Here is a 15381-nt window from a genome sequence, read left to right on the forward strand (position 1 = left end):
TTCATGCATTTGACAACAGGGAGTCTACAAACAATATTTAAATCCAATAAATAAAGTTGTTTTTATTGTGAGATAGGTCTGGACTGGTCCTGGTCAATTTGCAAATCAGTAAATATTTCAGGCCTAACAAACATTTTGCTTTCTAGAAGACATATATGAAGATATAAGATGAATACTTTGGGTTAAAAAAAAACAAGAGAAGAAGAAAAGTGTGGGTTATTCCTAAACATAACCAAGGGCAAAGTGAGTAGTAAAATATGAACTGAAAAATGTGAGGACAAAGTGAATGGAATGACAGGAAGAACACACAGTGACAAATGCAGAAGAGATTTCCGCATTTGTCAGATTCACCGATTCTGAGAAAGTTTGATAATTAACAAACTACAGTTTGTGGTTTTGTGGATCTCAAATAGAAAGGTCATCATTAATTCAAGAAATAAAATAAAACAAGCTTAATAAAATGTAACCCAGAACCATAAGTTACATATCATAACAAAAAACGTTGCAAAGTTTCAGAAACATGAAAGCTTGCTTTATTCTTGAGTTGACTGATTGCCAAAAGATAAAGATATTTATTTACATTTAAAACTAATCCATTTGAGAATGATGTGGTTACATGAGAAAATCAATGATTCTAATTACTTTAGACTTACCTGGGGCTAAAGTGAGAGGGAGGTGCACTCTGGTTTCTCTTGTTTCCTTGCCAAACTGTAGCTTTCAGTAACCTTACGTCAAATGCTGAGTTTATTTGAAGTAAAATTTAGTGATAACCCAACATGACCAAGTTACAGACAGACAAAGAAAATGTAAGGGAACCTTAACAAATTTTTGGAAACAAACCTGGGTTATACAAAAGTATAGATAAAGATTTTACATAAGAGGACATTAGATAACCAAATGAAATAGCATATCAGGAAGAAAACTCTATCTACTAAACCGAATGTTTCATGTCAAGTGTAGGGGATCTTGTAGTTTCTCACTGAGTCACTATAAAGGCACAAGAACATTGTGCCTGATTTGTATGGCAAAATGTTGACTTGTTTTGTTGAATGTATTAGGATTCAGAAATAACCATCACCAGATATTGTCTTATAACTTCTTAAATAGTGGAAACTGTTACATCTGAAAGACATTACAAAAGGATTTCAACTCTGCATAAAATTTAGAAAACCCCCCAAAACGTTTATGGCTGCTTTTGGTGAGGCAGGGACATCCATGGTTATTTGAATATATATTTTTATATAATATATAAACATGCCTTTCTAATATATAATATTTCTGTTAAAAGTAATTTGTCATTTAAATATAAAAGACATCCAAACTTTCGATTTTGTAAAAGCTCTAAGTTTGAATTTCATGTATGAGGAACCAAGGCATACATAACACATTGTAACCTGAGCTGCATACCCAGAAGGCATACACCTGAGCAGAGGCATACTTAAAATATTCCAATGTACAAAACTTCACTCTCTCTTTGTACAGTTACAAATACATACAAAAGTAATTTTAAAGCATTTTAAAGCATTACATGAACTTTTCTCGGATAGAGACATTCATATTGCTTTGAACAGGACACACTCCACTTAAACAAATAGAACTTTGTTTATTCCACAGTCAGCCAATCTGATGCATCTGGGCTTGGCTTCCACAGCACTAAGTCAAGTTGCCTCTGCCGCAGGCACAGTGTTCACAGAAAGAAAAAAAGATCAGAGAGAAGCAGGATGAGGAGCCTTTTTCTCCTTCTCTTGGTAAGCCTTATATTTTTTAATCTCCATTCTGTAAGTAATGGCCGAACAAGAATGATCTAAATAACATATTTCAATCATCCAAAAGTTTCAGATTTTTAAATTGTAAGATTTGTATCTCTCAGAAAGTTGGGAATAAGATTACAGAGTTGATGTAGTGATGGTAAAATTCAAATATGTTTGTTTAAATTGTATTTTTCTAAAAGGCAGAACGCATGCATGTTTCGTCTAAAATGTTTTAGATTAAACATTGATTAAAATAATTGAAAATAAGTGAAAATAATTCACACTGTACATCATATCTTGGTTATTTTGATCAAAATTCTTCACAGAACAAAGTCTCACCTTTCCATTCCAGTTTCCGCACATGTTGCTAAGGTTGTTTAGCTTGGAGAGGTTTCACTTTACTCTCGAAGGACATTGTTTTTCGTTGTGCACAAAATACCTTAATAATAAAGGTATTTCTGTATGCACACCTGTATGCCAGTCCTCAAATCATCCTCAAGCAGAGAAATAACACATGTCCCTGTTTGATGAGTTTGTTTTTAATGCTTTGAATATTTTATTTTGGCTCTGGCTTTTGTCAAAGTTTGACAAGGGCACCATGTATCATAAAAACTCTGCCTTTAAAGCCGCAGTATGTAACTTGTAGAATTATTATTATTTTTTTTCATATTTGTTGAAACTGTCACAGTGAGACATATAATCTGTGAAAAGATCAAACTTCTCTGCCTTCTCCCTATGCTCCCAGTACTAACTAGATCCAACCAATCAAGAGCCAGGAGGCAAATCTTAGCGCTGTCAATCACCCTCATTGTGTTGCTGCTCACCTCTATAATCTCTGCTACGTTTCCTGTAGCAGAGCCTGTTGTGAAAGCTCAAGCTAGTTATCACGGCGGCGAAGAAACCGTTTTCCAGTAACGGTAAGTTGATTCTCCGCCATCAGCACATTGAGCAGCAAGTAGAAGAGGTTGAGTGACAGCGCTAAGACCTTCCTCCTGGCTCTGATTGGTTGCTATTGGTTGGAAGCAATACATTTCTTCAGACGTCATTAGTAGCTCGACAGAAGAAGCTCGATCTTTTCACACATTATCTGTCTTATATTATACTGTTACAACATAATGGCAGTTTTAACACATTTGCAAAAAACACATATTTTCATAAAAGTTGTACCGTTACTGCTTTGACTAAAATGAAGCATCTCAGTTTTTGGTAACAGCATTGTTAGAACACTCCCAACAGTAAATACAGCTGGTGAGACACTTGTGATAATCGCTGCATTTTTTCCTCGGATTTAAAGTAAAGGCAACAGAATATAAAACTCAAACAAAACAAAAAATAAAACATGAATTTATTTAAATGTAATTTTCAAATTTTGAACTAAAATGCATATATAATCTTTCTTTGTTTGGCTGGTATTAGTCTATTTTAGATGGCAACCTCACATAATTTCACATATATGAGGAAGGTTTTGATTATGCAGTAATTCTTAATACTATATACACATCTGTGAAACTGATATTTTGTGGTCCATTAAATGCAAAAAATAACATAAAAAATCATGAAATGCACCAAGCACAAAACTAAATCAAATAAGTTAAGAAGGTAAAACAAACAAACAAAAAAATGTATAAGCACTTAATTGTTCGTTTTTAGTGAGTTTGGTGAAAATAAACATTGTCTCAATATCTCTTTGTTTAAAAGAGTAGTACATTAAGAAAGTACTTGTCTACATGGCAACAACTAAAACAGTGACTGAGGAGGATGAGAAAGGTCTCTTTAGACTGGAGCTGCTTTCTTATGAGTGGCTTAATCACAAAATTTCTGAAGTAAGAAAGGTTTTAAGCCAATAATCTCACAGGCCTGATTGGTCAACTGGTTTAGAATGGCTGGAGTACCAAGACGTTATATGTCACGAATGTTTCTCATAATCTAATAACAATCGAACAATCTGTAAAAAGGAAAAAAATAAAGGAGGGGCAATAATCTGGTTGCAAAATGCGCAGATCTTTTGTATAAATCTGCTTTGATAAAATACTAGAAGCAGCCACATCTTGTCTCTGCAATCTTTGCCCAGAAGAAAAAGTTTTCCACTCTTATCAAATCTCCTGTTTCATGAGACACCACAGTTTTTCTTTGAGAATTTGTTCAATTAAGGCTGTTATAACTGATTGAAATCAAGAAGACTTAATGCCAAAATAGGATCAGACGGTGCTCCTCCAAAAATCAATTTCTGTCAGGATCTTTGCATTTATGTAACTGGGTTGTGGAAGTAATTTATTTATTTTTTACATTCTTCCTTTTCCTTTTTTCTATAAGTTAAATCGTGATGCATAAATATTACAGAATATATGCAGAAAAGTTTATCCCTGTCTCACTACCAGATGTTGACACTTTTCAAGCCTCTGTCAAATATTATCTCATTCCTTTTCAAACACAGTCTTTTCAAGTACACGTTGTGTATATCTTGCATTTGCTCTTTAACAACAATTTAGATAGATTCAATGCTATTTTAATTGAAAAAAGACTGTACAAAATGAAAATGAGCAGTGAATTAGGCATGAAAACTTTAAACATTGCTTTTCTGTTTCCTTGTTTTTCTTCCATCTAACTTCACAGAACGATTTCAGCTTTATGGTCTTGTAACGGTAAAAATAGAAGAATAAAACTTCTTTATTGCATTTTTTTCCTTATTTAACTATTTTTAGAATTAGAAAACACACTGGTGGCCTTTATTTGACCGTAATCTGACAGGAAGGGAACAAAGACATATTAAAGGAATCAAGGGTGGGACATGAACTGGGGATGGCTGAATCAAGGTCTGTTGCCTCTGAATACAATGCATCCGCTGTAACCACTGCACCAGGCAACACCCCTCTGTTTTGTATTTTTGCAGCTGCTGGATTTTGCTCTTTGATTCTTTCTCACCTAAAACCTTGCGCATTTTGATTTCAGGAAACAAAAAAGAGGTAAAAAAAATTTTTTTGCACACTGTTGCATTTTTACGTTAGATTGCAAACTCATACTGTTTGTCTTAATGCTCAATTTGGACAGGACTTATCGAACACACACGCACTCACACGCCCTTTCTGTCTTCACAAGGACTTTGCATTAACTCTAACCTTAACCCTTCCATTCATTTTTTATTAATTTATGTAGCCTAACCTTGAAATTAAACCTAACCTTTACCAGTACATACCTTATCCTAAAGCTTAGGATGAGGTTTGTACTGTTTTGGACCTAAACCTAACCTAACCTAACCTAAACTCTATTCACACCTTAATCCTTGACCAAAACCAGAATTTAAAAACAGAACTTATTCTTATGGGGCCTGAGCTTTGCACCTCATAGGTAACACTCGGTCCCCACAATGTAGAATTTGTTGGAAAAATTGGCCTTGGCAATTCCACACACACACTTGCCAAATGCCTCTGGACAAGGCACCTGACCCCACGTTGCTTACTGATCTGTGTATTGTTGTATAAATGCATGCATGCATGTTTGTGAGTGTAAACAGGTTACTCTGATTTGTAAAGCGCTTCGAGTGGGCAGCATGACGGCAAAGGCGCTCTCTGGAGTCAGTCCATTTACAAACGGACATATTGACAACAAACCATTGAGAAAATGTAATTTATTGTTTTTTAATGAAACTCAATCATGCCTTTGCTGTTAACACAATTTAGAATGATCTTGAAGGGCATTTTGACTTCAATAAAACAGCAGGAAATTTAGCTTCATGAATGTTACAAATAATAGTAGCTGAAGCAGAAAGTATAAGACAGACATGATATCAACCTTTTCTTCTATACTTATAAGAGCCAAAAGTTTCTCATAAGAATCAAACGGTAGTCTCTCATACCTATGAAAGTGCAATTATGTGCATTTGTGAATAAACGAATATTGACCGTGTTAGTGAAAATATCCTTGAACTGAGTGCACATGCATGGTGATATGCTAGATCTTGTTGAGAGAGAAGGTAAAGACAAGGGATATACAGTAACTTTGAACTATTATGAGAAAACTTCAATAAAAAAGTACCAAAAATGTAACAAGTGAAAGAAATATTGGAGGAAAGGAGCAATTAATCTTTATAATTTAATCACGTTACTTTTCTGTACTTTCTATCCATAGGTTGCATTAGCATCCTTGGGAGAGAGCAAAAAAGAGGGCGGTGAGCGGCACAGACGAGCCAAACGGGTAAATGAATGAGAATTTTTAAAGGAACTGCTGGCAACATTTTTCTCTAAAAAGAAACCTCTGTAATTATTTGCTTGATCTGCATTTTGGCTTTAGGAATCCTTGTCACGTTCCAAAAGAAGATGGGTCCTGTCTACCATAGAACTAGAAGAGGAAATGGACGTGAAATACCCATACAAAATTTCCACGGTAAAACACAGATTCTTCATATATATACAGTACAGACCAAAAGTTTGGACACACTTTCTCATTGAATCCAATGAGAAGGTGTGTCCAAACTTTTGGTCTGTACTGAATACAGACCAAAAGTTTGGACACACAGTTGTGTCCAAACCTTTGGTCTGTACTGTATATTGTAAATACAATGATGTGTCAGCTCAATGCCTATATAGGGTTAACAAAACCTACTGCTAGTAACTTTATTATATGTCTGTCTCTTTTAGATGTACAATGACAAGACAGCAAATGTACAACATGAGTTTCAAATAACTGTAGAAGATGAGCCCGAAGGACTGTTCACCATCAATAAAGCAACTGGAGAAGTCTATGTACATAGGCGCCTCGACAGGGAAAAGAAGAAATCCTATCATGTGAGGGACAATTCATCACTATCAATACCTGCTATGATATGTAGTCATTATAAACTGTGTCATCTGAATAAACTATAATCAACAGATCACATTTGATGTCTGGGACTTAACAGCAGGGAAAAAAATTGACAAAGAACTATCTTTTGATGTGGACCTAATAGACATAAACGACAACGCACCGAGATTCACTAATCAGTTTAAGAAAAGTTACGATGTGATGGAAAATACGAAAGTAGGTGAGTTCAGAAACCTGCAAATATGTCACAAGTCTGCAGATTTTCTAAATTATGAAACATTTATTAAAGTACATACAACAGAAATTATAAACAATGCTTCGTTGATTTGAAAAAAAAAAAATCTTTGGCTACTAACATTGTAATTTCTTGACAAACTTTAGTTTAGAATAATGCTTGTATTACAATCTGACAAAAAAATTTAGCCCATCAGTTGTGTATTCTTATGTTTAAGCTTTCTTTAACCTTTTTATGAAGTGAATTCTGCGAATCTTAACAAGTTTTACATGGAAATGTGGGAAAAATAATGACTGATTTTCTTTGTTTGTCTGCCAGGAGAATACCTGCCAGTGTCAATGAACGTTGTAGACGATGATCTGGAAGGCACAATTAACTCAACAGTAGTGGTGACTGTGGGTAAACAAAGCCCACCTGAACCAAAAATTGGAGTTAAGAAAATTGATGAGAGACTGCATCAACTTGTATCTGAAGGATGCTTTGACTATGATGTAGGTCTTTTCTTCATTAAAGTAATGTAGTTTTTGGAAGTTCACACAAGCTAAAATATGGTTAACTTTATTTTTCAGAAAGCAAAACAGTATTCAGTTGTAATTAATGCATCTGATCGTGGAAAGCCGCCCCTTTCCAGAAATGTGACTGTTACACTCAATGTTATTGACACAAACAGCCATCAACCCACGTTTAAGAAGAGACAGGCAAGAATTACTTATGATATCAATGTTTATTTATTTTGTTTTTTAATTTGTAAATTCCACTAAATTTATTATTTTTTCATGTTTTAGTATGAAGCTGAGGCTGTGGAAATGCAAACCCCTGATGATATTTTAAGAGTTGCAGTAGAGGATAAGGACACTCCCAACACTGACGGCTGGCGAGCCAAGTACTCCTTTATCAGTGGCAATGAAGATAAAATGTACAAAATTACCACTGACCCTAAAACAAACGAAGGGATCCTTGGTGTTGTCAAGGTAACTGTTTTACCACACCTTACAGAAAATGTTCATTCATAATGGACTAAACTATGAGTTCACCAATTGTTAGCATAAGTATTATGAAGAGTTACTGAACATCTACACTTGTGTCTTCTTCAGGCGAAGAATTTTGACGTAACTACTTTGGTAAAACTGCAAATCGGAGTTGAGAATATTGAACCTTTAAAAGTCTGTAAAGATGGAAAATTAATTGAAGATTTAAGCATCCTTCCACCTAGGGATTCTGTCAATGTCACAGTGAAAATGGTTGACACTAATGACGCTCCGGTGTTTGAAAAATATACAGAAGAGGTATACCAGACAGAGGAATCAGAGAAAGGACAGGTGCTGTATACCCCTAAGGTTAAAGATGTTGACTCCTCTAACGTCAGGTATGTTCTCAACGAAACTGCATTCATGTTCAGCATTTTTGTTTGCTTGGCAGCAAAACTACTTATGAGGTCAATCAATAATGGCGAATTAGCTCTCTAACAACTGATCATCACTTGAGCAAAATTTGTGCTAGACAGTAATCAATATGTTTTAGAAGGTCAGAAAAAAATTTAATAAATTGAAATAAAACATTATTATTTACTATTTAATGTAATGTTGTAGTGTAAATAACAAGATGCCTATATGCCATAATCCCTCTTGTATGGGTTTCCCCACACAACATTAAAATCTCTGAGCTGGTGTGATTGCAGGGTTTAGTGTGCCTGTCTTATAATTATATGACAATAATTCAGACATATAGACTACATTAATTTCTCTTTTACTAATAATGTTTTGTGGTTGAACACTGATATAGGTTGTTTATTTTTCTTCTGACAATAAAATTTACCTACTGTTTGATTATTATTTTTTGTCCAGGTTTGAACTGTTAGAAGACCCTGCTAAATGGGTGACTATTGATAAAAAAACAGGAGCAATCACAACAATCGAGAAGATGGACAGAGAATCACCTTTTGTAGATGAGAAAAACATTTACAGAATTGTTATTGCTGCCATAGATGATGGTATGACAAGACATTTCTAAACATTTGCAGCTACAATCAGAAGGCATAATTTATTAATTAATTAACTGAACTGAAACAAATGATCTATTCTGTGGTTTTCAAGGTTCACCTCCAGCCACAAGTACATGCACAGTCAGTGTCCACCTCAGGGATATCAATGATAACACTCCTACGCTGCTCAACAAGACTGCCATTTTGTGTTCAAACCATGCTGACAAGGTCATGGTGCGTGCTAAAGATGCTGATGCTGAGCCATTCAGTGGACCCTTTGGTTTCTCCTTGGCAAATGATAAAACTGCAAAAGAACACTGGAAAATAGAACCTGAATATGGTTGGTCCACACATTTGAAGCTTCACTACCAAAATTGCTAAAGTAAATACTCATTGCTGGGCCATAATTATTTATCTTTATGTTATAAACAGGTGAAGAAGTTAGCATTAGATTGCTGACAAAACTTCCCAAGGGTAACTACTCTGTGCCACTGGTGATTCAGGACAAGCAGAATCAACCTTCAAAGGAGAGTTTGTCCGTTGTGGTGTGTGACTGTGTCAAACCCGGTGTGTGCGCTTTACCAAAGCCTCTGTCAACTGGCATTGGTATTGCTGCCATAGGACTAATTATTGCAGCACTGCTTGTTTTTCTGTGTGAGTACAAAGTAGTCAAATATTTATATGTGTATATATAGTTGAAACCAAATATTTGCACACATTACATAAAAAACATGTCCACATTTTTTTAGACACATTTTTTCTTACTCTTTTGCTCTCTGCTGCACAATTACTGACCAAAATGTATGTAAACGTCTGAATTAAAAGAAAGTTCCAATAAAACTCTAAAGAAATTTCTCACTACGTTTTCTGGTATTTAGCAAATAGAAATTATTTTTTGTAATTCTAAATATCCTAAAGCAAGAGAAGTTTGGTCTGGTTTAACTCCAGGGAGTGACAGCATCGTTTTATTCAGTGTATGTTAATGTATACTGTACATGCTAAAATAAATTAGATCAGTTCTTTCTCACATTTAAATCCATTTAATTAACTTTACATGAACACTCAGTTTAAAACGCACGGGATATATATTTTAGATTTTGCTTTAAAAGTAAATAGAATTCATAAACTTGGTGCTCAAACTATCTTAATGTGTCCACAGTGTTGCTCTTTCTTTTGACGGACAAAAGAAAATTTATAATCCCTGATGTGAAAGATGAATACAAACAGACTTTGATGAGGTACAATGAAGAAGGACTGGGCAATGATTGCAAGGTAAGTTGTGGAGTGACTGTGCTGACTACAGAGAGACTGCCTATACCACATCTCTGGATTGTCCTTGTTAAACAGTTAACATTTAACAGTTTAGCATCAAAAACTCTAAAAGATATGCATATAATGAAACTGGATTGACATAAATTGGATTTGATATACATTTTTTAATTACTGGAAATCTATGGGCTAATTTTACTTAGAAAATGCCTTCAGATGACATTTGTTGTAAACTGGTCCTATAAAAATAATTTAAATTGAATGGAGAGTTTAACACTGTGAATATGATGCACAGCTACTGCAAACACAAAAGGTATTTTTCCCTACTATTATTTTTTTGCCAGGCTGAGTCCAAAGTCTTAGCATCAAAGACTACGGAGAGTATGACAGGCGGCATCAAGCTGGGCCACATGCAGGTACATGTCACTAATTGTAGGTGTTCATTTCTGTTAAAGCCTTAAGCTCAGTCAGTGTGTGCAATTACTCTTGACTGAATGAAAGCTGTAAGTAAGATGTATTATTATTATTAATGTTGTGGTTATTGATATTTTTATTAGCCAAATCACAGAGGAATGTGTTGAATAATCTAGTATTTGAAAAGATTTGTCTTGAGGTCAACTTAAGTGTTGCAACTTAAGTGTTGCAAAGATATACAACAGGTATATCTTTTTCAATTTAAATTTAGCCCAAAATTAGCTTAGCTACTTAACTTGAAACGTCATGTAAATGTGAGTTTAGCCCTTTACAGTCTGATAAAGAAGACCATTGTCTTAAGCACTTTCAAAACTTTTTAAATTAAACGTTAAAAGTATAAAAAAATAATTTTGTTTACTGAAAGCATTTAGAAAGAAAGGTTTGAAATCTCAATGAAATCTCTGCGCCTGATACCTGCAGTACTTAGATTCTTCACCAGAAGGCGTGAGACAAGTACATCATTTAATCCAGCAGGTCTTTTTAAAAATCCTAAACTTTTTAAGCCATCGGTGTTCTCAGAAATACAGATGTTAAATTTGATGTGTTTTGCATTATAAGGGTAATTGCACATATCAAAAGTATATACTGTAGTGTGGCCATGTTTATTTCATGTGGAAGGAAATGCATAACTGAAAAGAAATACTGACTGTAATTTAAAAATTATTTTATACAAAATTTACAAGCATATACAATTGCATATTTTCAAATTTATTTAAGATATTTTGTTTGATTACATATCAAATCAAATCAAATTTTATTTGTGTAGCACATTTCAGCAACAAGGCAATTGAAAGTGCTTTACATAATAAAAATACAGAAATCAACTATTGAAACACAAAATTTTTACAAGTGCCATTATTACATAACAATATGTTGGTTAGTGTTTCATTTATTATGGTACAAAACAACTCTAAACATTTTAGTCTAGAGTTAGAGGAACTCAGTGTTACAGCTGTTTTACACTTTTCCGGAAGTTTGTTCCAGATTTGTGGTAGATAGAAGCTAAATGCTGCTTCTCATTGTTTGGTTCTGGTTCTGGGGATGCAGAGCAGACCAGAACCACAAGACCCGAGAGGTCTGATAGGCTGACACAACAAAAGCATATCTTTAATGTATTCTGGTGCCAAGTCGTTCAGTGGTTTATAAACTAACAGAAGTGTTTTAAAGTAGTTTGGGCATAGCATTGGTACTGGATTAGTGTGGATGTGCAGATTAATTCAAAGAAGTTGGCAAATTCATTGCAGGCCCTGTTAGAGTGGAATGTAGGAGCTACAGTCACAGTATGCGAGTGCCTGCTTTATTCATTTTTTGTTTTCAACTAGAACATTGAGGCCTCCCCAGGAATGGTCCAAAATGTTGAAACATACTACACAACAACCTCCAATGTAAGCAACCAGTTTAAATATTCTCTTTTGGATCAAAGCTTGAGTAAATACAATTTACATGCAGTTCTTTATGTCTGCTCTGGAGTAATTTAGCTTTATTATAATGTATGTTCACAGATGAGCTCAAACATGGAGACATGGAACTCTCAACAGCAGGGAGGCTTCCACAGAAGCATGAAGGGGAATTCCAGAGTGAGTAATTATGGCTTTGTGGTTTAGTGAAACTGGCTGAATGTTGAGTTGCACAATACAACCTTTGGTCCACAAGAGGGTGCTCAAAGAAATGTTTTTGAAAATTGATTGGAAACTTAAGCTTTCTTTCTTTCTTTCTTTAATTTTTTTAGTAACATCATAACTCATCCATAGTAAATTGGTATTTAAAATTTAAATTTAATTAAAATTTAAAATTTATTGAAATTGCCACAGAAAATGGAGATCCATAAATGGATACTTCACCAAATTTACATATGTCTCCAAATCTTTTGCTCTCTGCTGCACATTTACCTACTGCTGGTTTTAAAGTATTTGTTTGTTACTGCATTAGTTAAAAAACATAATATTATTTTAGCATTTAATAGTGTTTAGCTTAATGAGACAAATTATGCTGCTAAAAAAATTAAAACCAAAAAAATCCTTCATCAAAAATATTTTAAAAATCCATCAGTGTTGCTGATTTCAGTGACTATGAACATGGTAAGAAAAGTTAAAAGATGAAGCTAAAGATCTTTATTTTTTGTTTGTTTTTTTCAGCGCTCAACATCTTTATACAACAGGAGAGGCACAGTTCAGGTAAGCAGACCTCTTCATTTACACTGTGTTGCTAAAGAATTACCATCCCTTCATTTTTCCCCCCAAAACTTTGTCTCTTAAAACACATTTTACCTCATGAATACAACAAACCTCAACATCTTTATTATGATTTTATGGAAAACAAATCAACACCAAGTGAAGTTTAAATATTAATAATACATGATTTTCAAAATGTTCATGAAATTCATAAAGTGTGACTCAAATTTGTGTTAAAGAATTAAAAGCCATCTGGAAGACTGACATACACACTGAATAAGTAAAGGAATTGAATATATATAATAATGCAAAGAAACATGAACTGAAATACAAACTCAAGTTGTTCACTTGGAAATAGGCATTCCCAGCAATACCGGCTGAGACCATCCACTTTTTACAATGTTCAGTTCTTTTGAGAAAAGTCTGCCTTAAACATCAATTTTTTATCATTCTTGAGACCAAACAAATTTATCTTCCTCCATCAGCCATTGTGGGCATAAAATAAAAACAAATTCACAAGTGTTAATGTGCAATTCTGCGGATTGTGCAATCTGCAGAATATTTTTTGGTAAGCTTTTTTGGTAGCCTACCTGATGTTTTGGTAGCAAAACCCTGATGTTTTGCTACCAAAACATCCAGCGAGAAGAAAACTTTTGATGTAATTTTGACATTTTTAGCTTCCTTCAAGAAGGTATGTCTGCAGTCAACCGTTTCCAAAGGAAGGGGCTTCTCAAGAACCACGCCTGATTGGACAAGCAAAAGAAATGAGGCGTTTCTAAAGGAACACACCTGATTGGACAAAAAAAAAATCTAGCGTAACACAATTGGACTGTGTGATCACCCTCACTTTGTGCCGTATTATCTTGATCTAAAATCAGAATATAATGCATTAAGATTGATAGCTTTATTGTAAAAAAAAATTTGAAATTGTTCACATGAATAAATACTTATGTAATCAGATTATAATAAACGTGCAAAATATCATGTCAAAAATATGTACAAATTTGTGTATTTCTATCATCGCTGAAATCTGAGCTTTCTTTTGGCAGAGCAACTACACCTTTAACCGTTCTTTAAGTACCTGGTCAGATGATCGGATTATCAGTCTACTGGACAGGGTAAGAATTCTTTATCTCATATGTTACACCTATGACAATGTTGAGTGTTCTCCAATAATAAGGAACTTCAGTGAAGATCAAATCAAATAAAGCCAAAGACACAGTAGTGCAATTGATAAAACATTATGCTAAAATTTTATTTTTGACCATAATCACATTAAAGACAGTTATTGAATCTCCTACGGAGCCACAGAAAAAAGAAAAAAAAGCTGAGTGTCAAGAAAGCATTGGTTAAAATTGGGTATGAGTGTTTTAGATTCATGTTAACATGACTTTTTTCTCTTTTAAATCCCATAGCGTCTTACAGTGACTGATAGTAACCAAACAGATAGCTCAGATGACTATGTCAAGATTTATCATCATGAGGAGAATGGCAACAGTTGTGTGTCACTGGATTTGCTGTCATCTGACAACCATCAGGATGACTTAAGCTTTTTGAATGATCTCGGACCACAGTTCAAGACCTTGGAAAAGATCATTAGGGCAGATAAGTCTGAAGTTATTAAAGCAGAGAAGTCTGAAATTTGAAAGAATGCTGGAATCAAACATTCATCCCAATTGAATCTCTCATGCCCTCTAGATTGGTGTTAAAAATGGATACAAATGGACTTTTTCATAGTTGCATCAACACAGTAGCTGAATTTTGTACATAATGTACATATACATACACATCATGCACCTTTAAAGTGAAGTACCGCACACCTGCATTTGAACACTACAAAGAGATTGTGTGGTAAAGCAGCTGCAGTTTGCTTGCTGTTGTATGAAGCAGGTCATGCTCTGTTGATTATGAAAAGTTGCTTTTTATTAGAAATAGGATGTACTTGTTTGTGTCTTACTTTGTTAAAGCGAGCAAAATTGGTTCAATTTTGACAACTAACATATGAATACTTGTGGACAATGGGATTTTTAAAAAATATTTGTACTATATATAAACTTTTTGTAAAGGGTCCTTTATGAGGATGAACAAAAACAAACTGGGTAAAGTGAGTAATACTATTTTATTAAGCTGTAAACTTGTCCATGCAATGGTGAGGCTCTAGTGGGGAAATAATGCTGAACATTTGACAAAATTTAATTTACTGCTTGTTTTGTGATATGAGCAATTTATAATTCTTGTTTTGGATTGTTCTCTTTTTTTAAGGAAAAGTACATGTATTGTGTTATTGACATTGTTTAACATTACAAAGAAATATTCACAGCAATAGAATGTGAATGTGTTAAGCTTTTTCTCCAGTTTCCATCTGAACAATAAAAGCATTTTAATTGGGCTATTTTGTGTTCTTGGCTCATTAAGTTTGTTATTAATCACAGACTTAATGTTATAGATCTGTGTGTCTTTTCTCTGCTGACAATGAGTCATACACGAAAAACACATATAGGTGCTTTCAGTTTGTACTCGAAAGTCAGGTTTTTAGAGGTCTTTCCTGGGAATACTAAAAGGATGTTTCTGAAAGTTTGACTTGAAACACCAACAATGTAAGGGGTTTGCTGAGCCACTGAGCGTTCAATATTCAACGTGACTGTCATACAAAAGAAACATAGTGAGAGTTTCCAACCTATAGGCACTTGTGACAGTATATCT

The 15381-nt window shown here is 34.2% G+C and overlaps 1 protein-coding gene across 1 annotated transcript; it reads left to right on the forward strand.

Annotated features, from left to right (window-relative positions):
- The first annotated feature begins 1185 nt into the window (after positions 1–1185).
- LOC102222014 (cadherin-like protein 26) lies at positions 1186–15067 on the forward strand. Its single transcript, XM_023342103.1, has 20 exons — positions 1186–1198; positions 1615–1748; positions 5877–5942; positions 6039–6131; positions 6386–6532; positions 6618–6768; positions 7102–7274; positions 7353–7481; positions 7569–7754; positions 7878–8149; positions 8628–8773; positions 8877–9104; positions 9197–9418; positions 9924–10036; positions 10378–10449; positions 11830–11892; positions 12010–12084; positions 12643–12681; positions 13728–13796; positions 14094–15067. The coding sequence occupies exons 1-20, from the start codon at positions 1186–1188 to the stop codon at positions 14322–14324; spliced, it is 2622 nt and encodes an 873-aa protein (XP_023197871.1). The 3' UTR covers positions 14325–15067.
- Positions 15068–15381: the final 314 nt, after the last annotated feature.

Source organism: Xiphophorus maculatus, chromosome 1 (genome assembly GCF_002775205.1).
Source record: "Xiphophorus maculatus strain JP 163 A chromosome 1, X_maculatus-5.0-male, whole genome shotgun sequence".
NCBI lineage: Eukaryota > Metazoa > Chordata > Actinopteri > Cyprinodontiformes > Poeciliidae > Xiphophorus > Xiphophorus maculatus.